Raw genomic sequence first — 23,662 nt, 5'->3', positions numbered from 1 at the left:
GTGACCACATCCTTATATCATCCCAGGAGCAATGTGTTGGTAGAAAGGTGCAACCAAGTCAACAAGGATAATATTCAACTGTCAGTGGCAAATAGGTTGGATTGGAGAAAAGAGCTTAAGGATTTGTTGTGGGCAATTCATACTATCCCTCATGCCATCACTGATTTATCTGCTTCCTCGTTGATCAAGGGTCGTTGGACTACCACTAAGTTGGTTCACCCCGGATGAGTGATTCGACTGTGTCTGAAGAGAGTGAAGTGAGAGACAAGTGGGAGAATGTACAAAAGAGGTAGGTGAGAGTGAAGGCTGGCATAGGGAGGCATCAAGTGGATTTCATATAGGGGGATTATGGCAGGGTTAAATTACCTGACATAATATCCAAAGACCATTCTAAGTTTTCTGATGTAAAGAGAATACTGCATGTTAAACATATGGTGATACTTGAGAATGGAAGGTGGTGAAACAAGGACAAAGTATCTAAGCAGAGAAGGAAGGTAATGTCGACAAAAAATTCTGGGGTCCAAGGATCACCAATGGTAGCCCTACATGCTAGGTGGCAGAGGACTTCAAAGGAGAGAAGACTACCTGTCAATCTAAGTGACTATGTGTAATATTGTAAACATTGTCTTATCCTTTTGGTTGTGGATTAAGTAAGTAATGTTGTGTTCATCTTATAAGAATATGTTATATAACTTACAGCTCTTACTTAAGGGTTCAGAATCTTTGTTTTGTCTTTGTTGTGGGTTTTAAGGGGAAAGATGTGTTGGGTCTTGAGCATGAAATGTTGTGGGACAATGGAAACGGAATGTCCTGGGGCTAAAATTCAAAGTATTATTAGTTATGAGTTGAATCTCAGTCTAGCTGGTTGTACTTGTGATCCTGAAGGTAACATTAAACTTACCTGCTGTACTACCTGAAGTCGTCTGGAGTTGTCCTAGTCATGGATCTTTTCACTTTTGTTTGATGAAATTGTTTTTTTGTAACCAAAATAATAACAAGTATTTGATAAAATAACTTGTGTATTTTCAGAACAAAAGTACTTAATTTCCAAAATATATTTAAATTGAATACGGAGATGATAAATCATGCTGTGTTGGGGAGACATATTGCTTATATTATTTCTTTAGTGTAAGAGAACACTTGGTGCTATATCTGTTAGCTAATTACTCCTGTGTAGACATTTCATCATCTAATCTTTTTATTTAATGACATCACCACTTATACTGCCTAAGGCCCGCTAGTAGACAGATTGGTTTACGGTAAGGCATAGTCCTGTGGTCGGAACCTGTGTAAGGGGGTGATTTATATAGTTTGGCGGACAGGTCATTCCGCTGTGTTTGCAATGGAGTATTTGGTCTGCCAAAATGTGGGTCACCTGCCCTATATAGTGTTTAGAAGACCACCAGCTTTCTGCCAACAAAGCCCCTATTGGCATTGTCAATGGAAAGCTTCCTCTGACTGCTCAACGTCAGATTCGGGTGGACGATGTGATAGCTTTTTTTCTGTCAGCCACCTGGCAGTAACGGACAGAAAAAAACTTATAGTTACTTCCAAACCCAGAGAAAAAAAGTTCCTGGATGTGGAGGTCGGTTTTTGTTTTTGTTTTTCAATAAAAGACTCCTAGTACGAATTTAGAGAGCGAGAGACGCTACAAATCTAGTAATTTATTTCTCAGCAAACCAGCCAGACAAATGAGCACACGGTTGATGTCCTACAGGGAAATAGATCATGCATAGTTGACCTTTGAAGATGCATGTTCTTGAAGAGCTTGCAGACCAAATCAAAAGTGTACTGCGTACTTCTAAAACAATGGGTTCATGTTTTTCAAATATAGGGGAACTATGGTGCGTTTTTTAACTGAGGAAAAAGAATAAAATTGACAATACAAACTTAAGGGGCTGAAATCTAAATTAACTTAATTTCAAGCACCAGCGCAACAGTTTCTTATGAGCCAAATAATAACCTCTGAATCATTGAATTCCTACAGCTGCTCATCCGTTTTGCTTGACTAAGCCACAAAATAGGACTCTACTGAAGGATTTAGGGAGAATGTAGGTGCCCTTTACCTATGACTAAGGTGGCTTCTCTTATCCATGAAATGTCACTTAAAATAGCCATCTATTTTTGGGGTGAAGGGTTAATTCTGTGGCTATAACTCTATTGTGGGAAGGTCATTTTGTGGTTGAATGGGATGGATCTTTGTTAGTTCACATATTTAAAAGTCTCCCTAAAGATATGTACAGATGTCTCTCTGATGGATCACAAGCCAATTCCAATAACATAACACACCAATTATGCACAGTTGGAGGATGCCTACTCGGGAACTCCTGCAGTCATTCACTAGCTATCTTGCAAATTTCAAGTGCACTCCAGAGGAAGGTTCCTTACGTAATTACCTTGGAAATGGAATGCCTTTTAGAGCAGTGGAATGACTATATAAACAAAAGTTTGGTTACTGTGGCAGGGACATCAAAGGGCATTTTAAGGTATAGCTGCTGCTTTATTTAGCGCTCTGTTTTGCAGCTACTCTAAAATGTACATCTAATTGTCTGTGGACACAGTTCTTGGTACTGCACCTAAATCATTACTAATAAATGCCAAGCCCAGGACAGCATTCAAATCAACTCACTGCAACATAATGCAGCTGGATGGGAGATCATCTCTGGACAATAGGGCGGACCCTATTCACCTTTTTGGCTGATCCTAGGATCTTTCCATTGACAGTGCATCCTCTGAAGAAATTTAAAACAAGTATTTAACAAAATAATGCGTGCATTTTCAGAAACTGGCAAGCTGATGTCTGTGAACAAAACTACTGGATTTCCAAAATGTATTCAAATTTTATATGTAGGTGATAAATCATGCTGTGTTGGGGAGACATATTGCTTGCATTGTTCTTTAACTTTAAAGGACGCTTGGTGCTAAAGCAGTTACTCCTATGTAGACATTTCATCATCTACTCTGATAACATATTTGATGACATCAGCAGGTCTGAGGCTTGTAAAACAGTGGGTCTGGTTTCTCAAGTGGATGGTTTCACCTCCCGGTCACCCTTCCTCTGCTGTGGTGGTGGGTATGGACATTGTCCATGGTCATCCTGTTAGAATCGCAGACTTATTGATCCTCTTATACACCACTAACATATGCTGCCTTGATAGCAGAAAGATTGATTTCAGGTTTAAGGTAAGGCATAGTCCTGTGGTTTGAACCTGTGTAAGGGGGGTTTATAGTTTCAACAATTTCAGGTGTACTCTTTGGCACAGATGCTACCTTGGCTCCACAAATCAGCTTGATGGTTACTGCCTAACATCTAAATAGTACCTCATATCCTGCCTCTACTTTCAGTTGAAAAAAGTGAAATTGTATTTAGTGCCCTGATCAACTCGACACTGGATTACTGCAATAGCTTGTATGCCGGAGTGCTGGCTTCATTAACTGATCTGAGGAGAGAGCCCAGAATGTAGCTGTACATTCTGTTTTAGGCGTGAGTAAATAACTTCAGGTCTCTGCCTTCCACGGATCACTACAATGATAATCTGTGATCGGCAGTCTAGCCGCTAAATTCTTTATTTCAGGGCTCTCCAACTTTTTCTCGAATAAGGCTTACTTATGTTCAATGAAACTCACTGTGTGCTACTAACATTACTGTTGATTTAATAGTGACTACATCCGGCAAGATTACAGTACAGGCTACAAGATTACTACTAGCAATCACTTCAGTGCATCAGGCATGGTTGCCAGCAGTAATCTATAGAGGTTTTGTCAATATGGAATGCCTCTACATGGGTGATACGTATCCTTCATAGCTGAAAAGCCTGTGGCAATATGGTGATAACATTTGACAAAAAAAAAAAAGAATCTTCCAAGTACCACAAGATTTATCACTCAAATATCAGCTTTAAATATTTTTGGGAAATGTATCCATCTTTTTCCAAATATCAGCTTACCAGTTCTGAAAAGAAACACATTTTTGTCCCAACTACACATTTTAAATTGTGGTATACGTATATTAATTCAACCAAGTAAAAGCTTTAAAATTAGTAGTCTGGGCAGCACACAAGAGAGCTGCATACAACTTACCTGGAGAGCTACCAGTAGGTCATGAGCTACTCACTGTAGAAGCCTGCTTTAATTCCTTAACACATCTCTACTTACTGCTGAATCTTAAATCCCCCACTCATAGCAAAAATCATAGCGAAAATCAGGCCTTACATAGCGAAAATCAGCCCTTACTGTTTCAAAACTCTATTTATCCACACAAGGCATTTAATCCTTCTCCATTCAGACCCCTACTCTTTGGAATACAGTCTAGACTGAAGTAAGATAGGGAACTTCTCTTATTAGATGCAAACAAATACTGATGTTTACTTTTTGTTAGGTGCTATTTAAGGCTAGTGCTAAGAGACCAGACTGATAAGTTTGTGCTTTATAAATGCTGCCATTCAGCGAGTCCTCCGAATGTTGCTGCGGAAATCCAGTTGTTACAGCTGCTTATGGAGCACAGCTGTTGGGCACCACACAAATGACCCAAAACCAGCAGTAGTAATAAACTACTGAGAAAGAAGGCTGCTGTAATTTAGTCAATGCAAGCTTATTTCACTCTTGAATTTCAAAATAAGTCTGAGCAGTCTTCACACAACTGATGGAATAAAACCATCAATTTTCCGGGTCTGGCATAGCATACTGTGCCCAGCTATCAGAAATGCATATACAACATCAAAACTCAGTGGAACTCTTTAAACCATAACTACTTTCGGGTCACTCCTGAAATATCGAGGTGCTAAATTAATTAGTTTATGAAAAGACGAGAGAGAATCTATATGATATCCCAAGTCACTCAACATTGTGAAGGTATTCTAAAGAGACCAAAGTAAGTGGGGTCAGGAACCATATCTGAACAAGATGTCCCAACTAAAGACCAGCTAGGCGTGGTTGAGGTTCGGTTATCTACCATCTACTACAAATACTCACAGAGGGTCTCATAATGTGAAGATGTTCCCTTATTGAATAAGCAGTTGTCCAACTCCTGAAACATCTGCTGAATTTTTCGTATCCTACCCTTTAAAGGACTTAAAAAACTAATGCCAGATAAGAATTCTCAAATACCTACTCAATTCATATATACAAATATTTTATTGAAGCACCGTTGTCCCGTTTATCTGTATAAGCAGGAACCAAATAAAACAATAGTTTTAGTTCAAATCAAAGTTTAAACACTGCTTAGTAATCTAACCAATGATTTTTAAAGTATTTCAACGTAGGCTTCTTGGAGCTTTTTTGCACCAGTGTGTATTCACTTTAAGTAGTGATTGTTGTTATTGTTATTGTTATTTTAATTTTATACCGCGCCTAATCACCTGCAGGTCTCTAAGCGCCAGGAAAAGATGGTACAGGACAATAACATAGCGGAATCAGAGCAAAGAGCAACATTAAATTATGCCATGCTCAGGCTTCTCCTAAACAATAGCGTTTTTAGGCTCTTTCTAAATCTTAGGAGGTTTCCTTCCTCGCGCAGCCCTCCAGGCAAGCTGTTCCACAACTGGGGAACCAGTACTGAAAAGGCTCTCCCTCCCTTCGTCGCTAGCCTATAGCGGGAACAGGTCAACAGCTGCGAGTCCGAAGAACGAAGTGTTCTCACCGGACAGTACAGCTGTAGGCGCTCCTTAATATAGGCCGGGGCCTTGCCATAAATTGCCTTATGAGCTGTACACAAACTCTTAAATTCCACTCTTTCTTTAATTGGAAGCCAATGTAGGCTTTGTAATAAAGGAGTGGCTTTAGACCTCCTAGGGAGTCTAAAGATCAATCGGGCAGCATCATTCATCAAGACCTGGAGCCTGTTGGTGAGGGTTTTCGGTAGGCCAAGATAGAGAGCATTCCCATAATCAATTCTGGAAATGATAGTGGCAGTCACTATTGATCGCATCATGGGCTCTGAGAGGATAGGGGATAACTTCCGCAGTTGCCGAATGATATTAGTACAGCTGCCTACCACCGACGCGATCTGAGGAGCCATCGACAGGTCAGCGTCCAACCTAATCCCCAAGCTTTTTACAGCCAGGCTTGGTTTTGGGGCAGGGCCCAACTCCATAGGCCAGTAGAGGTCACTCCAAGGTGAGGAAATGGATGGGATAACCAGGATCTCAGTTTTGTCGGGATTGACTTTTAAAAGGTTATCAGTCATCCATTGCACCGTGAACCTCAGGATGTTCTGGGATTGGAGTTGCGCAGCCGTGGTGTCATTTATACTTAGCAGCACCTGCGTATCATCCGCATAGTTAAAGACTTTACAGTCCATCTCAGCTAGCGAAGCAATCAGTGGTTGCAGGTACAGGTTAAATAGAAGCGGGGACAGGGCAGACCCCTGTGGTACCCCACACTCTAAGATCCCCACCTCAGATGTTTCATCCCCCAGTTGTATCTTTTGGGTCCTTCCTGTAAGGAAGGATTCCAACCACTGAAAAGCCAAGCCCTTAAACCCGAAGTTCTTTAATCTATCCAAGAGCAAGGTGTGGCTGACAGTATCGAACACCGCTGATAGATCTAATAAAATCAGGGCGCTCGCTTTCTTACAGTCAGCCCTACCTCTTAGTTCGTCCAGCACCGAGAGCATCACCAACTCGGTGCTGTGATGGGCTCGAAAACCTGCCTGTCTATCATGGAGTAGATGGTGAGATTCCAGATAGCAAGACAGGGACTGAAGAACATGCTGCTCAAGGATTTTTGAGAGAAAGGGCAGCTGGGAGATGGGTCTGTAGTTCTTTAACACAGCAGGATCCGACCCCGGTTTTTTCAATAAGGGTCTTACCCGTGCCTCCTTAAGTTCACTCGGCAGATGTCCCATGTCTAGCGATCTATTGAGGAGAGAGATGATACACTCCTCTAATAGTGGACGCGCGATGCGAAAGATCTCGGGTGGACATGGATCAGCTGGGGAGCCAGATTTAATTTTACCCATCAGCTGTTCCAAGATTAGTGTATCCATCTCTGGGAACACTTCAAGAGAACAATCGATCGCAGTTTTAGATGTTAGGGCAATGGCAGTCCCTGTTGCCGCCACATTCTCTATCTCCTGGGCAATGATCTTCACCTTCTCCAGGAAATAAGTCTGGAAGGTGTTGCAGTCGAAGGGGGCCTTAGCGATTGTTAATTTGTTTATAAAATGTAATGTGAGAGCAAAGGCAGCAGCAAACATAATTATAATCCCCATTAACAAAATACACTGACTCTAAACAGATTGCATAAATAAGGACGCCTAAGAGCCAAAAAAACAGCAAGTATGAGTCACTTTATCAGTTTGGGGCATACATTTCAAGGATTACTCCAAATCATTTTTATTTTAAGTTATGATTAAGAGGGGTGGATTTCCACATTCGTTTTATTTTTGTACTATTTTCTGAGCTGACTAATAACAACTAACCCTGCATAGGTTTACAAAATAAACAACCCGGGATTAAACAAGTTAGATCATAAATATTATAGTAAGCCAATCTTTGCAATAAATTGACCACTGTGAGACTGTCAATCAAATCTACACTGACATAATTGAGTAAAACTCCAGTGATATCCAAATCTAATGTGATTAACGGTTAGACAATGTGGAACAGGAAATTGCTTGTCCCCAGGAATCTTGACAACTCTATCCCCTTTATCATTCCCCCAACCCCACTTCCTACTCACGTCAGGTTTCTTTCTTCAAAGCTGCGGTTCAAGTCCTGATCAATGTACCGCGCACCCTTCTCCACGGCCACAGGATTCGCCAGGAATGGTTCAGCAGTGACTGTCTTTCTGCGCAATTCAGTGGCATCTCGGATCCAGTGCCTGACGAGATAGACCCCCGACATCTCATCGCCGTGGGTGCCACCTGCAACTACCACTCGCCTAAGAGGGCCAAAGTTCAGGATGTTGCTCATCTCTACACATGTGCGATCCACAACTCACCAACAGAAAGCACATAAAGGCCTTGGTAGCAATGACCAGTCAGGAACTTCTAATAAAGACAAAACAAATATAGGTTTGGTAAGGAGATCAATCTTTGACTTGATATTTTGGTACCCACGAAGGGTGACAACAAGCATCTTCTGTCATGGTCAAACTGTCCTCTGGCTCAGAGACCAGGATATTTTGGGGGTTCCCTACTCTCTGAGCATTTCATAAATTTTAAACTGTGACGTACAGTGACAAATCATAACACTGCACCAAAAGAAGTCACACTCACCAACAAAATCGAGAAGCCTGATAGAAACTGTAAGAAGTGTCACTTGCTTTGATTTCTTGCATTGAGAGAAGGTCCTCTCCCTCCTCCTGTTTTTACTCACAGTGTCACGCAACCGGCTATATACAGGTAATAGGTGATGTGCTTAACTGTGCTGGAGAGATGGCAGAGAAAAAAAGAGGAGCAAAGGTTGCTGAAGGAAACGAGGAGTCACCAAAAAATATGCAAAACAATCAACATGCAAAATATTTCAAATACCAGTGCACTGAAATGGTGCTAGCTTTGGTATGCATTAACATTTTCGAGATAGACTGAGAAATTGTGATTTTCCTTACCAAAAAAGTAGCTAAATGTAGGCAGTGGAGTAATACAACCCGAGAGTCCACACTGCAAGGCATGATGATGGGGCCTCTCTCAACCTCAGACTCTTTCTACAGTGACCTATCACAGTTAATGCCCTAGCAAACAAGCATTTACAATGCAATGGTCTCGGCATTATTAAAGGTCGACCTATTGGCATTGCTCATGACTTTTTTTTTAAATCAGAAATAAATGGCTGTCATTTATATTGCCAATAGCTTAATCGCTTGCATATGTGATACCTATTGCAGTAGAATCCACACACAGAGTAAGTAGTAGAGTGGTAGAGTGAGTAGTTGTTAGTGAGTAGGAGAGAGGTATTAGTAAAGAGAGTATTAGAGAGCGAGTAGTAAAAAGTGAAAGAGTGAGTATTAAATAGTGAGAGAGTGAGTAGTAAAGAGTCCTAGAGCCACACACATTTACATGCACAGCCACACCCTTACATATACAAAGTGTATTTTTAGTTTCAGTAGTAAAGAGTGAGTAGTATAGAGTGACTAATTATGAGTGTGTAATGTTGAGTAGTAGAGGTTGTGTGAGAGAGTGTGTGTGAGAGAGTGTGAGAGAGAGAGAGAGAGAGAGTGAGAGAGAGTTTGAGAGAGTGAGAGAGAGTTTGAGAGAGTGTGAGAGTTTGAGAGAGTGTGAGAGAGTGTGTGTGAGAGAGAGTGTGAGAGAGAGTGTGAGAGAGAGTGTGAGAGAGAGTGTGAGTGTGTGAGAGAGAGTGTGGGTGTGAGAGTGTGGGAGAGAGAGTGTGAGAGAGTGAGTGTGAGAGAGTGTGAGAGAGAGAGTGTGAGAGAGAGAGTGTGAGAGAGAGAGTGTGAGAGAGAGAGTGTGAGAGAGAGTGTGAGAGAGAGAGTGTGAGAGAGAGAGTGTGAGAGAGAGAGTGTGAGAGAGAAAGTGTGAGAGAGAAAGTGTGAGAGAGAGAGAGAGAGAGAGAGAGAGAGTGTGAGAGAGTGTGTGAGAGAGACAGGAAAGTGCACTGGCCTACAAAAGCCTGGCAAACTTGTAATGTTTTGAAAGTGTGATCCTATAGGGTTTGGGCACGATCCATTAAGATTGGGCGTGGCTTTTGAGAGTTGACTTTGTCGAAGCAGCTCAGGAACTACAGTTAACAACCCCAACAGAACCACTAAAAGTACCTGATGCTGCCTTCCATGGAAGCTGAAAACACCGCACTGAGTTACAACAGTGCTGAGCTACCACCCATGACCTGGAAAGCTACCTGTAAGGTGTTCCAAATCACATGGCTGTTCATCGTGCAAAAATGTCTCATCACTCGATGTGGCCGTGTGAAGAGTGTCAATACCATGTAGCACACATTGGTAGTTTGGTCTGCCCTGTTCCCATGATGCACTGGGCCAGGGACAGACTAATTTGCATATAGCCAGGTTCTGAGCTGGGATGGGGCAGTGAGCTAAATAACGGTGATGGATCAAGCCCTGATCTTTGGACTGGGTAAGAGTGGTCTGCTTAATTCAGACACTCTGTTCATCACCACCCCCTTTTCTGAATCATGTAGCACACAACAGCACCGTCTGAGCAAGATGCTGTGTCCACATCAGCTGAAAAACGGAATCTTCAAATATATAATTTTTTTGGCCATTAACTCCGGTCCATAAATATATTCTCTAACATGTGGAAATGTCATGTTTTGTGCATGCCAACTAACCATTGTTAAAATGCAAAGGGTCTGCTTCCATTCTAATTGCAACATCGAACAAGAACACATTTTGTGGTCAGAAAATCCACCTGCAAGCAAGTACAATGTGTAATGGTATACTATGTCTCTAATGGAGCGTGCAGCATGGTAGGACAAACAAATCACAAGTGCCCAGGACATTGAGCACCAAACACCCCATAAAATGCATATAGGAGAGTCAGACTCACAAATTCTTTCATCGTGTTGCAAACCCTGCTCTGCACCTTAGCATATGGTACATGTGCTTCCCAGGTAAATAAACTCTCCACTGACTGGGTCCAACCCTGCGCAAGGCCTCGAACATTCCTTTTTCTACCAAACTGTAACTTTGTCCCAGAAGGCATAGCGGCAGCATAGCATGGCTAATGAACCCAAGGCCCACTGGCATCAAGATGACAATTAGGCAATCAACGGCTTTAATTTCATAGTTTCATCTAACATGCTCTTTTTTGCCTTATGCACAGTGTTCTGGAGAAACGTAGGCCTTGCGTGTGGCAAACAAAAAAAAACGAATAAATAATTACATAGTTCATACACAACACATTAAGGTGCTTCCTGATTAATCCATGACACTGTTCATTAGCTATACCGAGCGGAGGGATAAAAACACTTTCAGGATGACACATTAACCAGGCTGTTTGCAAGAGAATAAAATGTCTCCTAAGGACCTTACAGGGGGCAATAATCTTAGCCCCACAGAATCGGCCATTGTAGTTTGTATTGTGGTAGCAACCTGTACATGTTCACAATTGGACATAGTTCCGTCACATGCTCTATTCCTGGTTTGGAAGAGAAGGGCGTTTTTTGAGGATTGTTTTGGGGTTTTTTGGGTTGCGTTCAATATTTCCATTACAGGTGTCTATATTTAGAATGGCGATTATGCCGGAAAATACGCTGCCACACTTAATGACAGAAAATTAAATATGTTCAGGTGTTGCTGCAAAATGGGGTCATGTATATAAACGTAAACACAAGTATGACAGGCAGCTCTTATAATTCCGCTGCGTTGTTTGAGAGATTTACAGAAGTAAAATAAATACATTCATTGTGCTCAGCCTTCTAAACAGAGCCGCCACAGCTGCAGACTGCCGAAGCCTGCTAGATTTGGTCTGTTTTAAGCACTTGCATGAAAATAGAAGAAAAAAACCACGATACACCGCTTTGAGCACCTTGAGGAGTGAGAAGGCGCTGTATAATTGTCAATACAATAAAAAGGGCAATTTAACACAAGAAAGCCAATGAGATTATTTTATCTTAGTGTCAGACGGTCCCCCCCTCCCTTCTAAACCAATTGACCCCGGCAGTGCTAAAGTCATTAAAGTGTTGCAGTCTAGCCATGAGAAGGCAGGCCCTGCCGGGATGCTCGCTTTACCGTGCAGGAGAAGCCATAAGCAAAAGACCTCGAAGAAGGATAGCGTACCGCACTGAAGTCCAACAGGTCACTCAACTCATTGTCCATCCCGAAGGCGGCCATCTGCTGCTGCTGGGGGGTTCATGTCAGCCACTCTGCGAGGACCCTGCACACAGCAAGCAAGAGGGGGACACTCAAGGGGCTCGCGGGCACCGCCTAAGCACTGTAGCTAAACACAGACTGAGGCACAGACGACACCCCCCCCACCCGGCCCCAGCGGGGTCTGCACCCCCCCACCCGTGGTGCCATCCTGCGCCTCTCGCTCCTTTCGCCTATGCCCGCAGCAGGCACTTCAATGCACCCGCAGACCCCGCCTCCCCCATTCCATTTCCCAACTGCAAACGGGGGGGGGATCTGCGGGTGCATTGAAATGTCTGCTGCGGGCAAAGCCAGAAGGAGCGAGAGGCACAGGATTGAAGTGGCTGATTTTTGAAGGTAAGCTCCCGGCCGGGGTATAAAGACTGTTTTACAGCATGCAATGTAAATTGTCAGTTGTGATGGCAATGAACGTGATGCGCTGTGAAACACGTTCAATTGTGCTAACGATAGTGGCTACTGAAAACAAATAATTTTCATCGTAGGATAATGCGAGCGAGCAAAGGGCTGCCCACCACGGGGTCCAGACAATAACACCACAAACGCATGCAGAGCTTCTGTGATCATTCTAGTTCATCTTTGCTTAAAGTATTGGAAAGATGCACGAGGCAGCCATGCACGACACAAACAAGGTTGCTAACAACAAGTGAGTTCCGGCTGATTAACACCATCGTTCTCCGAGGCGAGGCAGAAATGCCTCGGAGAAACCACTGCTTTTTTCGTGATTGGGGGGCGTGTTTTCGTTCTCTCCTCTTCCCATTGGCTGGAAGGTAAAATTCCAGCCAATGGGAAGAGGACAGAAAGTAAATAGAAAGAAGCTTAAAAAAACACCCCGAATCCGAAAAAGAAGAGGCTTGGACCGAGTGAGGCCCTTCTCCTCCAATGGCTGGCCAGCATTTACTAGGCCAGCCAATGGAGAAGAGGGGCGGGTTCCAAGCCCCCTCTAAGAAAGATTAAATCTCGGGCTCCGCCCACTGCTACGCAGTGAGACGGTCCGAGACCTAAAAAGTGAAGGGAATTGTAAAAATTAATGCATTGTGTAATCTTTGTCTAAATTTGATACTTGTGGTGGTAGAAGAAGAAATCTGCATGTCCACAAACAAACTCATTCTTGCCTTTTCCATTATGTTTATGGTTGCTATGCATTTAAAGGAGAGTTCTGCCTATATTATGTGTTTATAAATCATTATCATTAGATGTTGATCTAATCCGAATACAACTATGCTGTGTTTTATTATTGAAAAGATCACATATTCTAGAAGAGTAGGAAAACATGTGGCCATCATTCTGCATGGTGCAGGAATACCTTGCAATATACCGCTTTCCAAAATTTTCAATCACATGGGTATGAGTAAATCCAGGATACGAGACTACTGTGATACTCTAACTTACATCCTGAGAAATGGGCAATTACCTTGGAATTCAGACTTACAGCGCCTGATTCCCTTGGTAATTCTCCATCTATCGACTACTTCCCATGCAGAGATTTCATCAGCTTTTAGCTGGTGAAATGCCCAAATTGAGGGTGTGCTTCTCCTGCAACTCCAGATTCAGCCATCCACACCAGGTCCAACCAAACTTGGACTTACGCTATACTTGGATTTAGTTCCATTGAGTGCTACTGAGCAGATTTTGAAATGGAATTTAGGCTACTACTCAGAGAAAAATAAAGAATGATTCCAGTTTTAAATCATCCACACTGATTCAGAACACCTAACTAGCATGTCAAATTCACAAAAATTTCCCTTCGGATAGACCTGAGTTGCTCCTGACTGTTGACCCCCCCGTAGAAAGTCACATATACTCAGCACAGAAAGCTTTGTGAAACACCCCCATGAGCTCATTCACTGTCCTGGACCGTAGGCACAGAAATGTTGCTGGACATGTGCCCCTAAACTTTCGAAAGGTTCATTTTGGTATCACTCTGACTATGTGCGGTATGGATCCACCAGAGAAGTGAACCTAAAGCAACCATTTACATCCATTAACAAATGACTGCTAGCTCAGTCAGGAGCATCTACAGAGAGAACCATGTGCTATTAAAAAAGAGTATTTGTTCACTTTCACATGCTCAGAATGTCAAAATAGTTTTGTTGTCATGGGAAGGAAAAAAAGAAAACAAGATATTTTGGTGGGGGGGGGGGGGCATGAGAGGTGATGAACAACCCAAAAGTTTTTTTTTGCAGAGGGAGAAATAAAAATACGTGAAATTCTAGCACTTTTCATAGAAGGGAATCATTGAATGTGACCACAGATTTGAATATTATATTCAAAGTTCTCACCTGGCATGACTTAAATGGTTGTCTCTTTGAATAGAAGTTGAAAAGAAGTCAATTTTTTTTATAGAAATACCAACTGATATGTTTTATTAAATGCTAAATAGTGAGAGATGTAAACCCTGTAATATAATAATGTTAATACTTGGATTTGTAAAGGACGGCTAATCGCACGTAAGGGTCTCTAGGCGCTGTCCATAGGCACAAGGAGATTAAGTGATCTGCCAGAATCATAGGATGTTGATCCGACGCTGAGACTTGAACCTGGATCCCAAGCTCCGAAGTTGGCAGCTCTGGCCATTAGGCCACACTCTCTACCACAATATCAGTTCTTTTTTATTACCTAAGAGCCTTGAAATCATGTTTCTACCTGTGGAAGCATGAAAAGCTAAAAGGGGCTTCCTGTGATTCAAATCTGAGATCAGCAAGCTACATACACATCTGCAGCAAGTGCAATAATTGGGGAGTGACTGGTGTAATTAAGGGTGCGGATTAAAAACATAGGAGCTAAAAATCTGTGCTTAGCATAGTGTGCCACATGATTGTTATTGTGCTGCCTCTGTCATTGCAATCAGATATACAGTATGGTAATTGCATTTATATAGCACTTGCTACCCCTGATAGGGTGTTGAAGCACTTTTTCGACGAGTAGCACGCTACTCTGGAACCCATAAAGCAGCCACGGCCGGTAGTGGGAGTACCGGCCAGGCGGTGACGTGGGGAGGGGGAGGGGCAGGGTGGGGGGTAGTAATGTATGGATTACAGACTTTAAAAGGTAAGTAAACATAAAAATAAATAAAACGAATTTCGTTGCACACACTGCATCACCAAATGCGATGCAGTGTGTACAACGAAACTCATTTTATTTATTTTTAGGTTTACTTACCTTTTAAAGTCCGTAATCCATACATTACTACCCCCCATCCTGCCCCTCCCCCTCCCCACGTCACCGCCCGGCACTCCCACTACCAGCCGCGGCTGCTATAAAGCATTAGTGGTAAAATAGTACAGTGAAATATGAAAGTAATTTGAGTGGTGGATATGTTAGTCAGTTATTTGGATTGAGAACAAAAGTGGAGGGATAGAAGAGGGATAAAAGGTTTGCATTTCTGTAGCGCTTGCTACCCATGATGGGGTGGTGAAGCATTTTTTGGCGAGTAGTATGCTACTCCGGAACCCATAAAGGATTAGTGTTGAATTAGTATAGTGAGATATGAAAGTAATTTGAGTGGTGGATATTTTAGTCATTTATTTGGATTGAAAAGGATAGTGGAGGGATAGAAGAGGGAAGGATTTAGAAATATATTTTTTTTTATATAAAACTCTGCACAACTATCCTTCTAGTAGTGAAAGGAAGCATCTGCAAGGATTTCCTTGGGGATCTTAAAATGCCAAAGCATGAACCTGCAAATTATTGGACTTGTGTCTCCATCGTGAAATTCTGCATTTATTTGAAAACACTTATGTTAAAATCCCGAGTTATGTGGGGTTTTGCATATTAATCCACCATTTAGACATGTGCTCCAATCCAAGCACTGCTAAACTGATTAACTTGTTTGCAAAGAGCCATTGTTACCCCTCTAAGCTGGTGCGATTCCACCAGTTGCCCTAATGACAGCTACACGGCACAGAGACAGTAAGCTTTTATAGACAATTCACCCATCAGCTTAGTCACCGCTTCCCATTGACTTCTATCCATCATAACAGAATGGAGAAAGAACAGGTACGCTCTAAGGGATACAAACATACAAAGGGGACCTGAGGTAAGGAGTGCGATGGTGCAGATATCTTATCATGGGAAGGTAGTCTCTCCTGGTAGATTTGTGTGCATGTGTTGCTGGGGGAGAGACAGACATCACAACACCCAAAATGGAGATGAATGTCCTAATGCTTGGCTGGAGTACCTTTTGTTTATTGGCAATTTTTTTATTTATTTTTTTACTATAAATCTCAACCCGTGCCTTCTCAAAGGTGTTACTGATTTCTGTACCAATAACTCTTTTAATGCACCATTCCTTAGTATATGTAAAGCATGACTTGGAGATGGTGGTGGCCTACCAAACAAAAAAATTACCTTTACTTCAGCTGAAAAAAAATCTAATAGTCATATTTCCTGTCCCTTTTTTGAGGGGTTATCGCCGGTTTCAACAGCTTCCAATATCTTTACTCTTCTGGAGAATTATTTCAGGAAATAGCCCCATAACTGTCCAAGAAATACTTGGCGCAACAGCTGTAAACTAAGCATGCTACTCCGGATGAGACTTCCAAAGCTTTTGGCAACAGTTGGCAAGAGGTCCCCAGAGGCACCCCTCCACCCCCCCTCCCCCCGAGGCGTACAGAACAGGTATCTCAGGTGGACATGTAAATGTAAGTCCAATACAGAGACAGTCATCAGAAGGATCTGTAAGTATAACAAAAACTGCAGACTTACCTTGCTCTAGCGAAACTGTCCTCCTGAGGGTACAATACAATGCTCTTGGAGCTCAGATACACTTTGTTTTGTGGTTCTGCAATCGTTTTTGTAATATATAATACACCAAGTAACATTATACCTACAAGAAGCCAGTACTATTGGCGTTGTCAATTGTTGTTAGTTGCATAAGATACATAAGCAACAACTAGGGCTTTGTTGAATCTAATATTGAAGATGCTTCGGTTCTGAAATGATGAGACTGAAAGAACTATAGCAAGTCTCTTTGCAGTTACACCAAAGGCTTTGAGCAGTTGCGCTGCTGCAGATTTAATATTTACCGTGAGGTTGAGGGCAAAAATGAAGAGCCCGATAGGGAGCCGTCTCAGCACCTGCTTTTAAGAACTGCATGTGCTGAGCACCAGCAGGGCCCAGACCACTTAAAGTCCTGGACTTGCTGCATGCCTTTTGTAAATAGAGCGTGGCTGCTGGCAGATTGTGGGCATTTTTGAAAGTACACATGTTAATTGCAGCGCAGTGTATAGGCATGACAGGCGCTGCAGTTAACATGAATACTTTAAAAAGATGCACACAATCTGCCTGCAGCCACGCTCTATTAAGAAAGGGCACTCAGCAAGTCCAGAAGCACGTTGTGCGCATTCGCTATCACTGACATATATTAGTGATTGTAAAAGCACAGGTCGTGCTTTAAGGCTTGCTGCATGCCTTTTGTTGGATGTACGGCGGTACGACGCGTACTTTGACAACGTGTACCGTTACCACGCTAGTTTTACAATGCAAGTCGTTACAACGACTTGCGTTGGGGGGTGCTGGATAGTAAATAGTTTTATTTACTATTCCAACTCCAGTCCCCGTGGACTCTAGGGAAGGAGTTGGATAGTAAATTAAACTATTTACTATCCTGGAGCGCCCCCCAGCGCAAGTCGTCGTAACGACTTGCGTTGTAAAAGTAGCGTGGTAACAGTACCGCGTTGTTAAAGTTTCGTCGTAATGGATGTTCCCCCTTTTGTTAATAGTGCGCAGCAGGTTGCGTGTCTTTTTTAAAGTTTTCATGTTAATTGCAGCGCCCGACATACTAATACACGGGCTGCATTTAAGATGAAAACTTTGATGAAAAAAGGCACACAATCTGCCTGCAGCCGCACTCTATAAACAAAAGGCACGACGTGCTTTTACAATCACTAATATATGTTAGTGATTGTGAAAGCACTCGTCGTGCCTTTGGCATTGCCAATCCCCAAAGAACGGCACGCCATGTACTGACCTCGGAAGGATAGCAGAGGGAGTTGGACTCCTCAGAATTAAAAGCTGTAACCAAACTTTTACCCCTGATGTCAGCAGTGAGCACTAGACTCGCTGACCTGCCTTGGCGGTGAGATAAGCACTGGAACTGATTTTGCAGGCGGTCGCCGAGGGGCAGGTGGTATACAATAACGAGAAACACACCCTAGGTGTGATCTGTAGATAGACGGTCGGTAATATGTGCATGCTTGTTAAGGATGAGCCGTGGGGCTGAGGAATTAGCAAGATCTCCGTCCTATGGGGAAACAAGCAACCCTCTGTGAAATGCTCAGCGCAAGGTGCGTACTCCCACCTCAAATATCCAATATGTGGGTGCGCGCTCCATAGCAGACACTGCGCGCTCGGAGTGTAATAGCTGTGCGCGCACCTTCCAGGGAACAGTGCAGTAAACATATACAATCTAACATCTCCATATTCACAGCCCACACACTGGCCCTAGTACCCAAGCATAGCCCAAATGTCCTACGTATATGAAAAATGTCCTGGCTTATCTCTCTCGTACCCTATCTGTCAAAATTACTTGAGGCTCATATAGCCCCCCATCTATGCTTATTTATTGAAGAATCAGGCTTCTTGGACCCAGCTCAAGCAGGATTTAGACCGGCAGACTCTACAGACGCAGTGATCATGTCAGTAGTCGATGACATGTGTAAAGAAGTAGACAATGGCAATACCCAAGCCTTGGTGCTATTGGACCGGTCTGCTGCTTTTGACACGGTCAACCATATTATTTTGGCTTTCCGTCCCTTTCTAAGGGACAGATCTCAATCAATCAGGCTTCCCCCTTTCTCTTCTACAGGGTGCAACTGAATGGTGGGGTTTCTCAAGGTTCTTCGCTGTTCCCCACCTTTTTAACATTTATATTCGCCCTTTAATTAACGCACTCAATAATAAAGAAATCAACATTTTTAACTATGCAGATTACATGCAACTGCTATTCACGATTATTGATAGCTCCACGTCTCGACAGCCATTTCAGGATACTATGCTGTTCATCCGGGATTGGAAGCACAGCAACCATCTGAAGTTGTACTCCAATAAAACGGAGATAATTATCACAAAAAGTAAGATGGATTATTGGACCCATCATTCTGGCCTAGTGAGATGGGCTCTCCCCCCCCCTCACAAAAAAGCTGTAAAAAGCTTGGGCGTTATTATCAATGAGGAACTATCCTTCAAGAAGCAGGTAGGAGCAGTGACCCCAGCTAGCTTTTGCCAGCTCCGACATATAAAAAAGATAAAAAACGTCCTTACTGGGGAGGCTTTGACCCAAGTAAATATAGCTTTAGTCATGTCTAGAATTGACCATGCCAACTCGCTCTACCTGGGTTTTCCCAAAGTCCTCCTGCGCAATCTCCAGCTAATTCAAAATCAGGCAGCTTGGCTGATGCACACTCTGCCCAGACCTAGCCACATCTCCCAGGTGACCATGGACCTTAACTGGTTGCCAGTCGCACAGATAACTATGGTTAAAGCTTGTTGTATGGTTTTTAAGTCCCTTTACTTGAATTACCCTGCATTGTGAAGTCTCGGATCATAAAATACGGCCCTACTAGAGCACTAAGATCTAGCCACCTTCACTTTCTGGTGATCTCCTCTTGGAAAACACAAAGGATCGGAAGTCGTTATCACCCCTCGAGTATGGAATAGCCTACCCCTGGACTTTAGGTCAAACTTTAGGTCCACCTCTGATCTTGTTACTTTTAGGAAGCTCTATAAGACATGGCTTTTCAGACAGGCTTAACAATAAGTGGAGATAAAGTCCAATCAGGTACCTAGCGCCAAGAGACCGTCTGGTGAATGTGCGTTTTATAAATGGACAGTAACATAACATGTCTACTAACAACTACCATGTATAATCCAATTGCAGACACATGAGCTGTGATACCCCCTTCGATGCCCAACGCAGCTTCATTATGCAAATGGCTGCAAAATAATCTATCATGCAACCCTAGGTAGTGTGCGGTGGTAGGTGGTGTTCCCCACAGAGCTGAAGGTGGGATAGTAGTGTGTGTGCAACAATGCTTTAATAATAGGGTTCCTCTTAAGTGGATGTGATAGGCACCCTTGAACAAAAGGGAATAGAGGTACTCCTGCATTAACAGAGGCACAATGGGCTGTGAGGGAGGGAGGGATGAGTAAGTTGCCTTCAGGGCTGGAAATGCAGGCCCTGCCTGAAAACAGCCTCCCATCCACTATTGGAACGGGGTAATAAACCCCGCCCATTCTAATGGCTCAGCCCCTCTGTAGATGTTCAAACCCTGACACATACTAGGGATAGTCAGATAATACTTGGAACCGCATTTCATTTGGGAAAACACATATACTAACATGGTCTAATAGTTACGTTTATTGTTATTTCTGTTTCGGTATCTGCTTGTAGAAGTTTATAGTTGTCTTTTTTATATTCTCGCATTCTGAGGCAGGCCGCAAGTTGCATATGGCGGCCATATCTATAAAACACCACATAACACGAAACATAACACGTTATCGGATAACTGCACACTAAACTAAGCTGCGGCCTCGTCAAGGTAGAGTTAAAATGAACTACGAGGTTATAGAGCTGAGATTCCTTGCTTCAACTGCAACATTGCTTTGCTGGAATGCAACCAACCTTGGTTTTGTAGCGTTTTTGCATATAGCGAGAACTTGGGTACTGGAGCGCTTTACATGAGCACCAGTTACATTACACAAATAGACATTCATTTTTAGTAGGCATAGGGAGATTATTGATTTGACGAATCTGGTTCCCCAGTTCCAAAGTCCACTGTTCTGGTCCGTAAACCACACCCTTTCAACATCAACATATCACTGTATGTGAACGTTCCCAGATGGATGTAGCATGCATGGCATGCACAGCATTGCCCCTATAGTTCCAGGGATTATTTGCTGCAATCAAAATGCAAACCATGGGTTGCCATTGCCAACCCTCGCCCAAGCCTTCGGGGTTCTATCTGGAATGGACAGTATTATTACTGCAGATGGGCTTAACCAAGTGTCTCTTGATGAAAAGAAAGCCACATCTTGCTGGTCTCCGCTTACTCTATTACTCACTTACAGCCTTTCATTATCCTGTGGCCTGCTGCATGCTGTACGACGTGCTGCTTGCTTTGTCTGCCAGCATGCGGGGGCGGGCGAAAACAAAGTGGGGACACTGATCACATTGGTCCCACATTGGTCCCACTCGGAACACTTGACTGCTCAATGCCAAGGAGGAGCGGCTGATAATTATTTGCAGCATGGGGTGACCCAAATAGTCAATAGGACCTGGGTAGCAATTACCACAGGAAACAAGTGGTCCTAGACAAATATTTTCAAACATCAATAAATGAAACCATTCTATTCAATCATACCTATGTGGTTATGACCTGCAAGATAAGCAGAGAAAACTAATGCATGTATAAACATAAAGCAGTACCCAAAGGTTGAGTTTCAAGCCAAAAAAAAAAAAAAACAATGGCAGTTTATTCTTGGTTATTATAATACATATGATAATTACAGGAGAAATGTTTTAGGTTACTCACAAGTGATGATTTTGGAAAGACGTGCAAAGGGATGGTGCTCGTGCGGTGAGGCAAAAAGAGGGGTAGAAGGAATGAACTCTAAACAGGTATTTTCAAATTATTTAACATGCCAAGGTTGATAATCCTTAGCCATAGAGAGGCCTGCTCCTGATATCATTTCAACAAAACCATAGTTACTACTTCATCACAATACAGTGATTACATCAACTGTAAGGTTTTTCAAACTCGCAGGGGGTGGGGGTGAACAGGAGGGTGTAGGCCCCAGAATATGGGGAGGGATTTTCGTCGACGTTTCGATCCTGACACGATGAGGGTAGTTTATCTCCTCGGCTACAGGTCTTCCTCAGGACGGAGGAGGGATAGGGACCTAGAGAGTAACCAAACAATTAAAATCCAAGATCCATATCTATGTGGTATATCTATGTGCTTGTATATATGGGTACTGACCTAGTTAAAATTCTGATGAGCCCCCAGCAGAACGGTGGGCAACCAATGAGTGGTGTGCCATGGACATAAATTAGTCCCAGAAAAATTCCAAAGGCCGTAATGAAGACGTCCGTGTTAATTGGAAATACATCCAGAGTTCAACCACTAAGATTGTGAGGGAATGTTCAGTAATGGGCTTCTAACAGCGCTATGTCACGGCTTCCAGCATGTATCAATAGAGCAGGCCATACCGGGGGCTCCGTCAAAGTCTTTGGAGGGATAAGTCAGAGGGTAGTATGTGTAATGAAAGGAGGCCGACTTGGTTAGGAGACAAAAAGGTGGGTGACCAGTGTATGGGGAGAAGGGAAACGAGAACAATGGGGACTAGAGGATGAAACGGGAGGAAGTGCTGACTCAGTGGAGTACTGCATACAATGCTGTCTGCGACAGACCTCTAAATAGGTGTTTAGCATCAATATTCAGTGTCACAAGTAAATTCAAAAAAACTTTAATAAACATTAAATCATTGCCACCGCGAACCGTGTGTGCCAGCACCAACGTCTGTGTATGTTGCCGTTGGTCCACCGGTTCTTGCAGTGTCACAGCGTGCATTCAAAATACTTCATATCAGCGCGCATTTGCCATTCGTATTTTCATCTTTTAATTTGATGTACCATCAATATTGAGTGTCATAAGTACATTAAAAAGCTTCCTAGCTAAGTGCAAGAACACATTGCTTTTATGCATGTAATTAATGTTTCATATGTATTGCTAGTAGATATGATATTATGGAAAGCGCATATTATGGAAATATTACCGCGCATTTAATGAACATATGACCTCGCTTGAAAGATTATGATAATGAGCACTCATTTCATAATAGGAGAAATGACCCCGCTTCAAACATCCATAATAGGAGAAATGACCCCGCTTCAAACATCCCCGCTTTAAACATCGCTTCATATGCGAGGTTTCATAATGTTTCATATTTATTCATATTAGTGCAATGAGCGCGCATTTCACACGCTTGAAACTTCCCCGCGCTTCAAAGAATGCCTCATAATGTTTCATCTTTATAATGAGCGCTCAAACATCCCCGCTTTAAACATCGCTTCAGCAAATATCACCAAATCAGAGCCCCCCCCAGCGCTGCCTAGCACCAGGATCGCGACCGGAATCTGCGGCGGAATAGTGCAGCCTGTCCCGCTACAGGAAAGCAGAGTTCTGTCGCCTGATCACTCTCACGGTGATCGGCGCTCCTCTGCCCTCCAGCGACCCCAGGACACTCACCCGCAGAGCTGCCGACCGCGTCCGGATCCCCCAGCAATTGCCAGCACGGCGAAGCCTGAGCGGCATAGTCCCGACCAGCCTTGGAAGACCCTAGCTCCTGCTCCGGAGCTCAGGGATTCTCCACCGACGCTGCCCGCCTCGCCTGTCCCCAAAATGGCGGCCTCTGAAGACCTCGCCTGACCGAGCCTTCCCCCAGAGTCGCAACTTGCATCATTTGAGGCCGTGAAAGGGCTGAGGGCGCTAAACCTCAGCCCCGACCTCCACTGGCAGGGATTAAATTCCCCAACCTGAGCACAAGGACTCCCAACGCTGCCATCCCTCCGCCTGGCTTAAAAATGGCGGCCAAAGAGGACGTCGCCTGACCGGAGCCTACTCAGCAGACACTGTGAGTACTGGCATTCTTCTGGGCACCACCAAGCTTCAGCTCTGACTACCCCACCTAACTAAGCCTGTTACCCAGAGCCCCACGTTTCCACCCACAGCCGGCCTGTGCCTGACTTTAAAATGGCGGCCAAAGAGGACGTCGCCTGACCCACACATAGATACTGGTAGATACTGGGGGCGCCAAACAGAGGGGCAACAAGTATGTCCTACCTCATCATGCAAAGGGAGCTTCAGGGGCCCTTGCCACA

General features: G+C 43.4%; 1 protein-coding gene across 8 annotated transcripts in view; it reads right to left on the bottom strand.

Annotated features, from left to right (window-relative positions):
* LOC144822300 (N-acyl-aromatic-L-amino acid amidohydrolase (carboxylate-forming)-like) overlaps positions 1-23,662 on the bottom strand; it is a 165,360-nt gene that overhangs the window by 71,779 nt on the left and 69,919 nt on the right. For 3 of the 8 annotated variants that reach the window (XM_078679642.1, XM_078679641.1, XM_078679645.1), the window contains exons 2-3: positions 8,219-8,369; positions 7,681-7,990 (exon numbers count right to left, since the gene is read on the bottom strand). In XM_078679642.1, the coding sequence (XP_078535768.1) occupies positions 7,681-7,913 (233 nt within the window). In that variant the 5' untranslated portion in view covers positions 7,914-7,990; positions 8,219-8,369. Of the gene's footprint in view, positions 1-7,680; positions 7,991-8,218; positions 8,370-11,646; positions 11,792-23,662 lie in introns of all 8 variants that reach the window. The other 5 variants (XM_078679647.1, XM_078679646.1, XM_078679648.1 and 2 more) reach the window with 3 other exon arrangements.

Source organism: Lissotriton helveticus, chromosome 3_1, assembly GCF_964261635.1.
Source record: "Lissotriton helveticus chromosome 3_1, aLisHel1.1, whole genome shotgun sequence".
In the NCBI taxonomy this organism is placed as follows: Eukaryota; Metazoa; Chordata; class Amphibia; order Caudata; family Salamandridae; genus Lissotriton; species Lissotriton helveticus.
The sequence above is the reverse complement of the archived record's forward strand: the minus strand, read 5'-3'. Positions and strand labels throughout refer to the sequence as shown.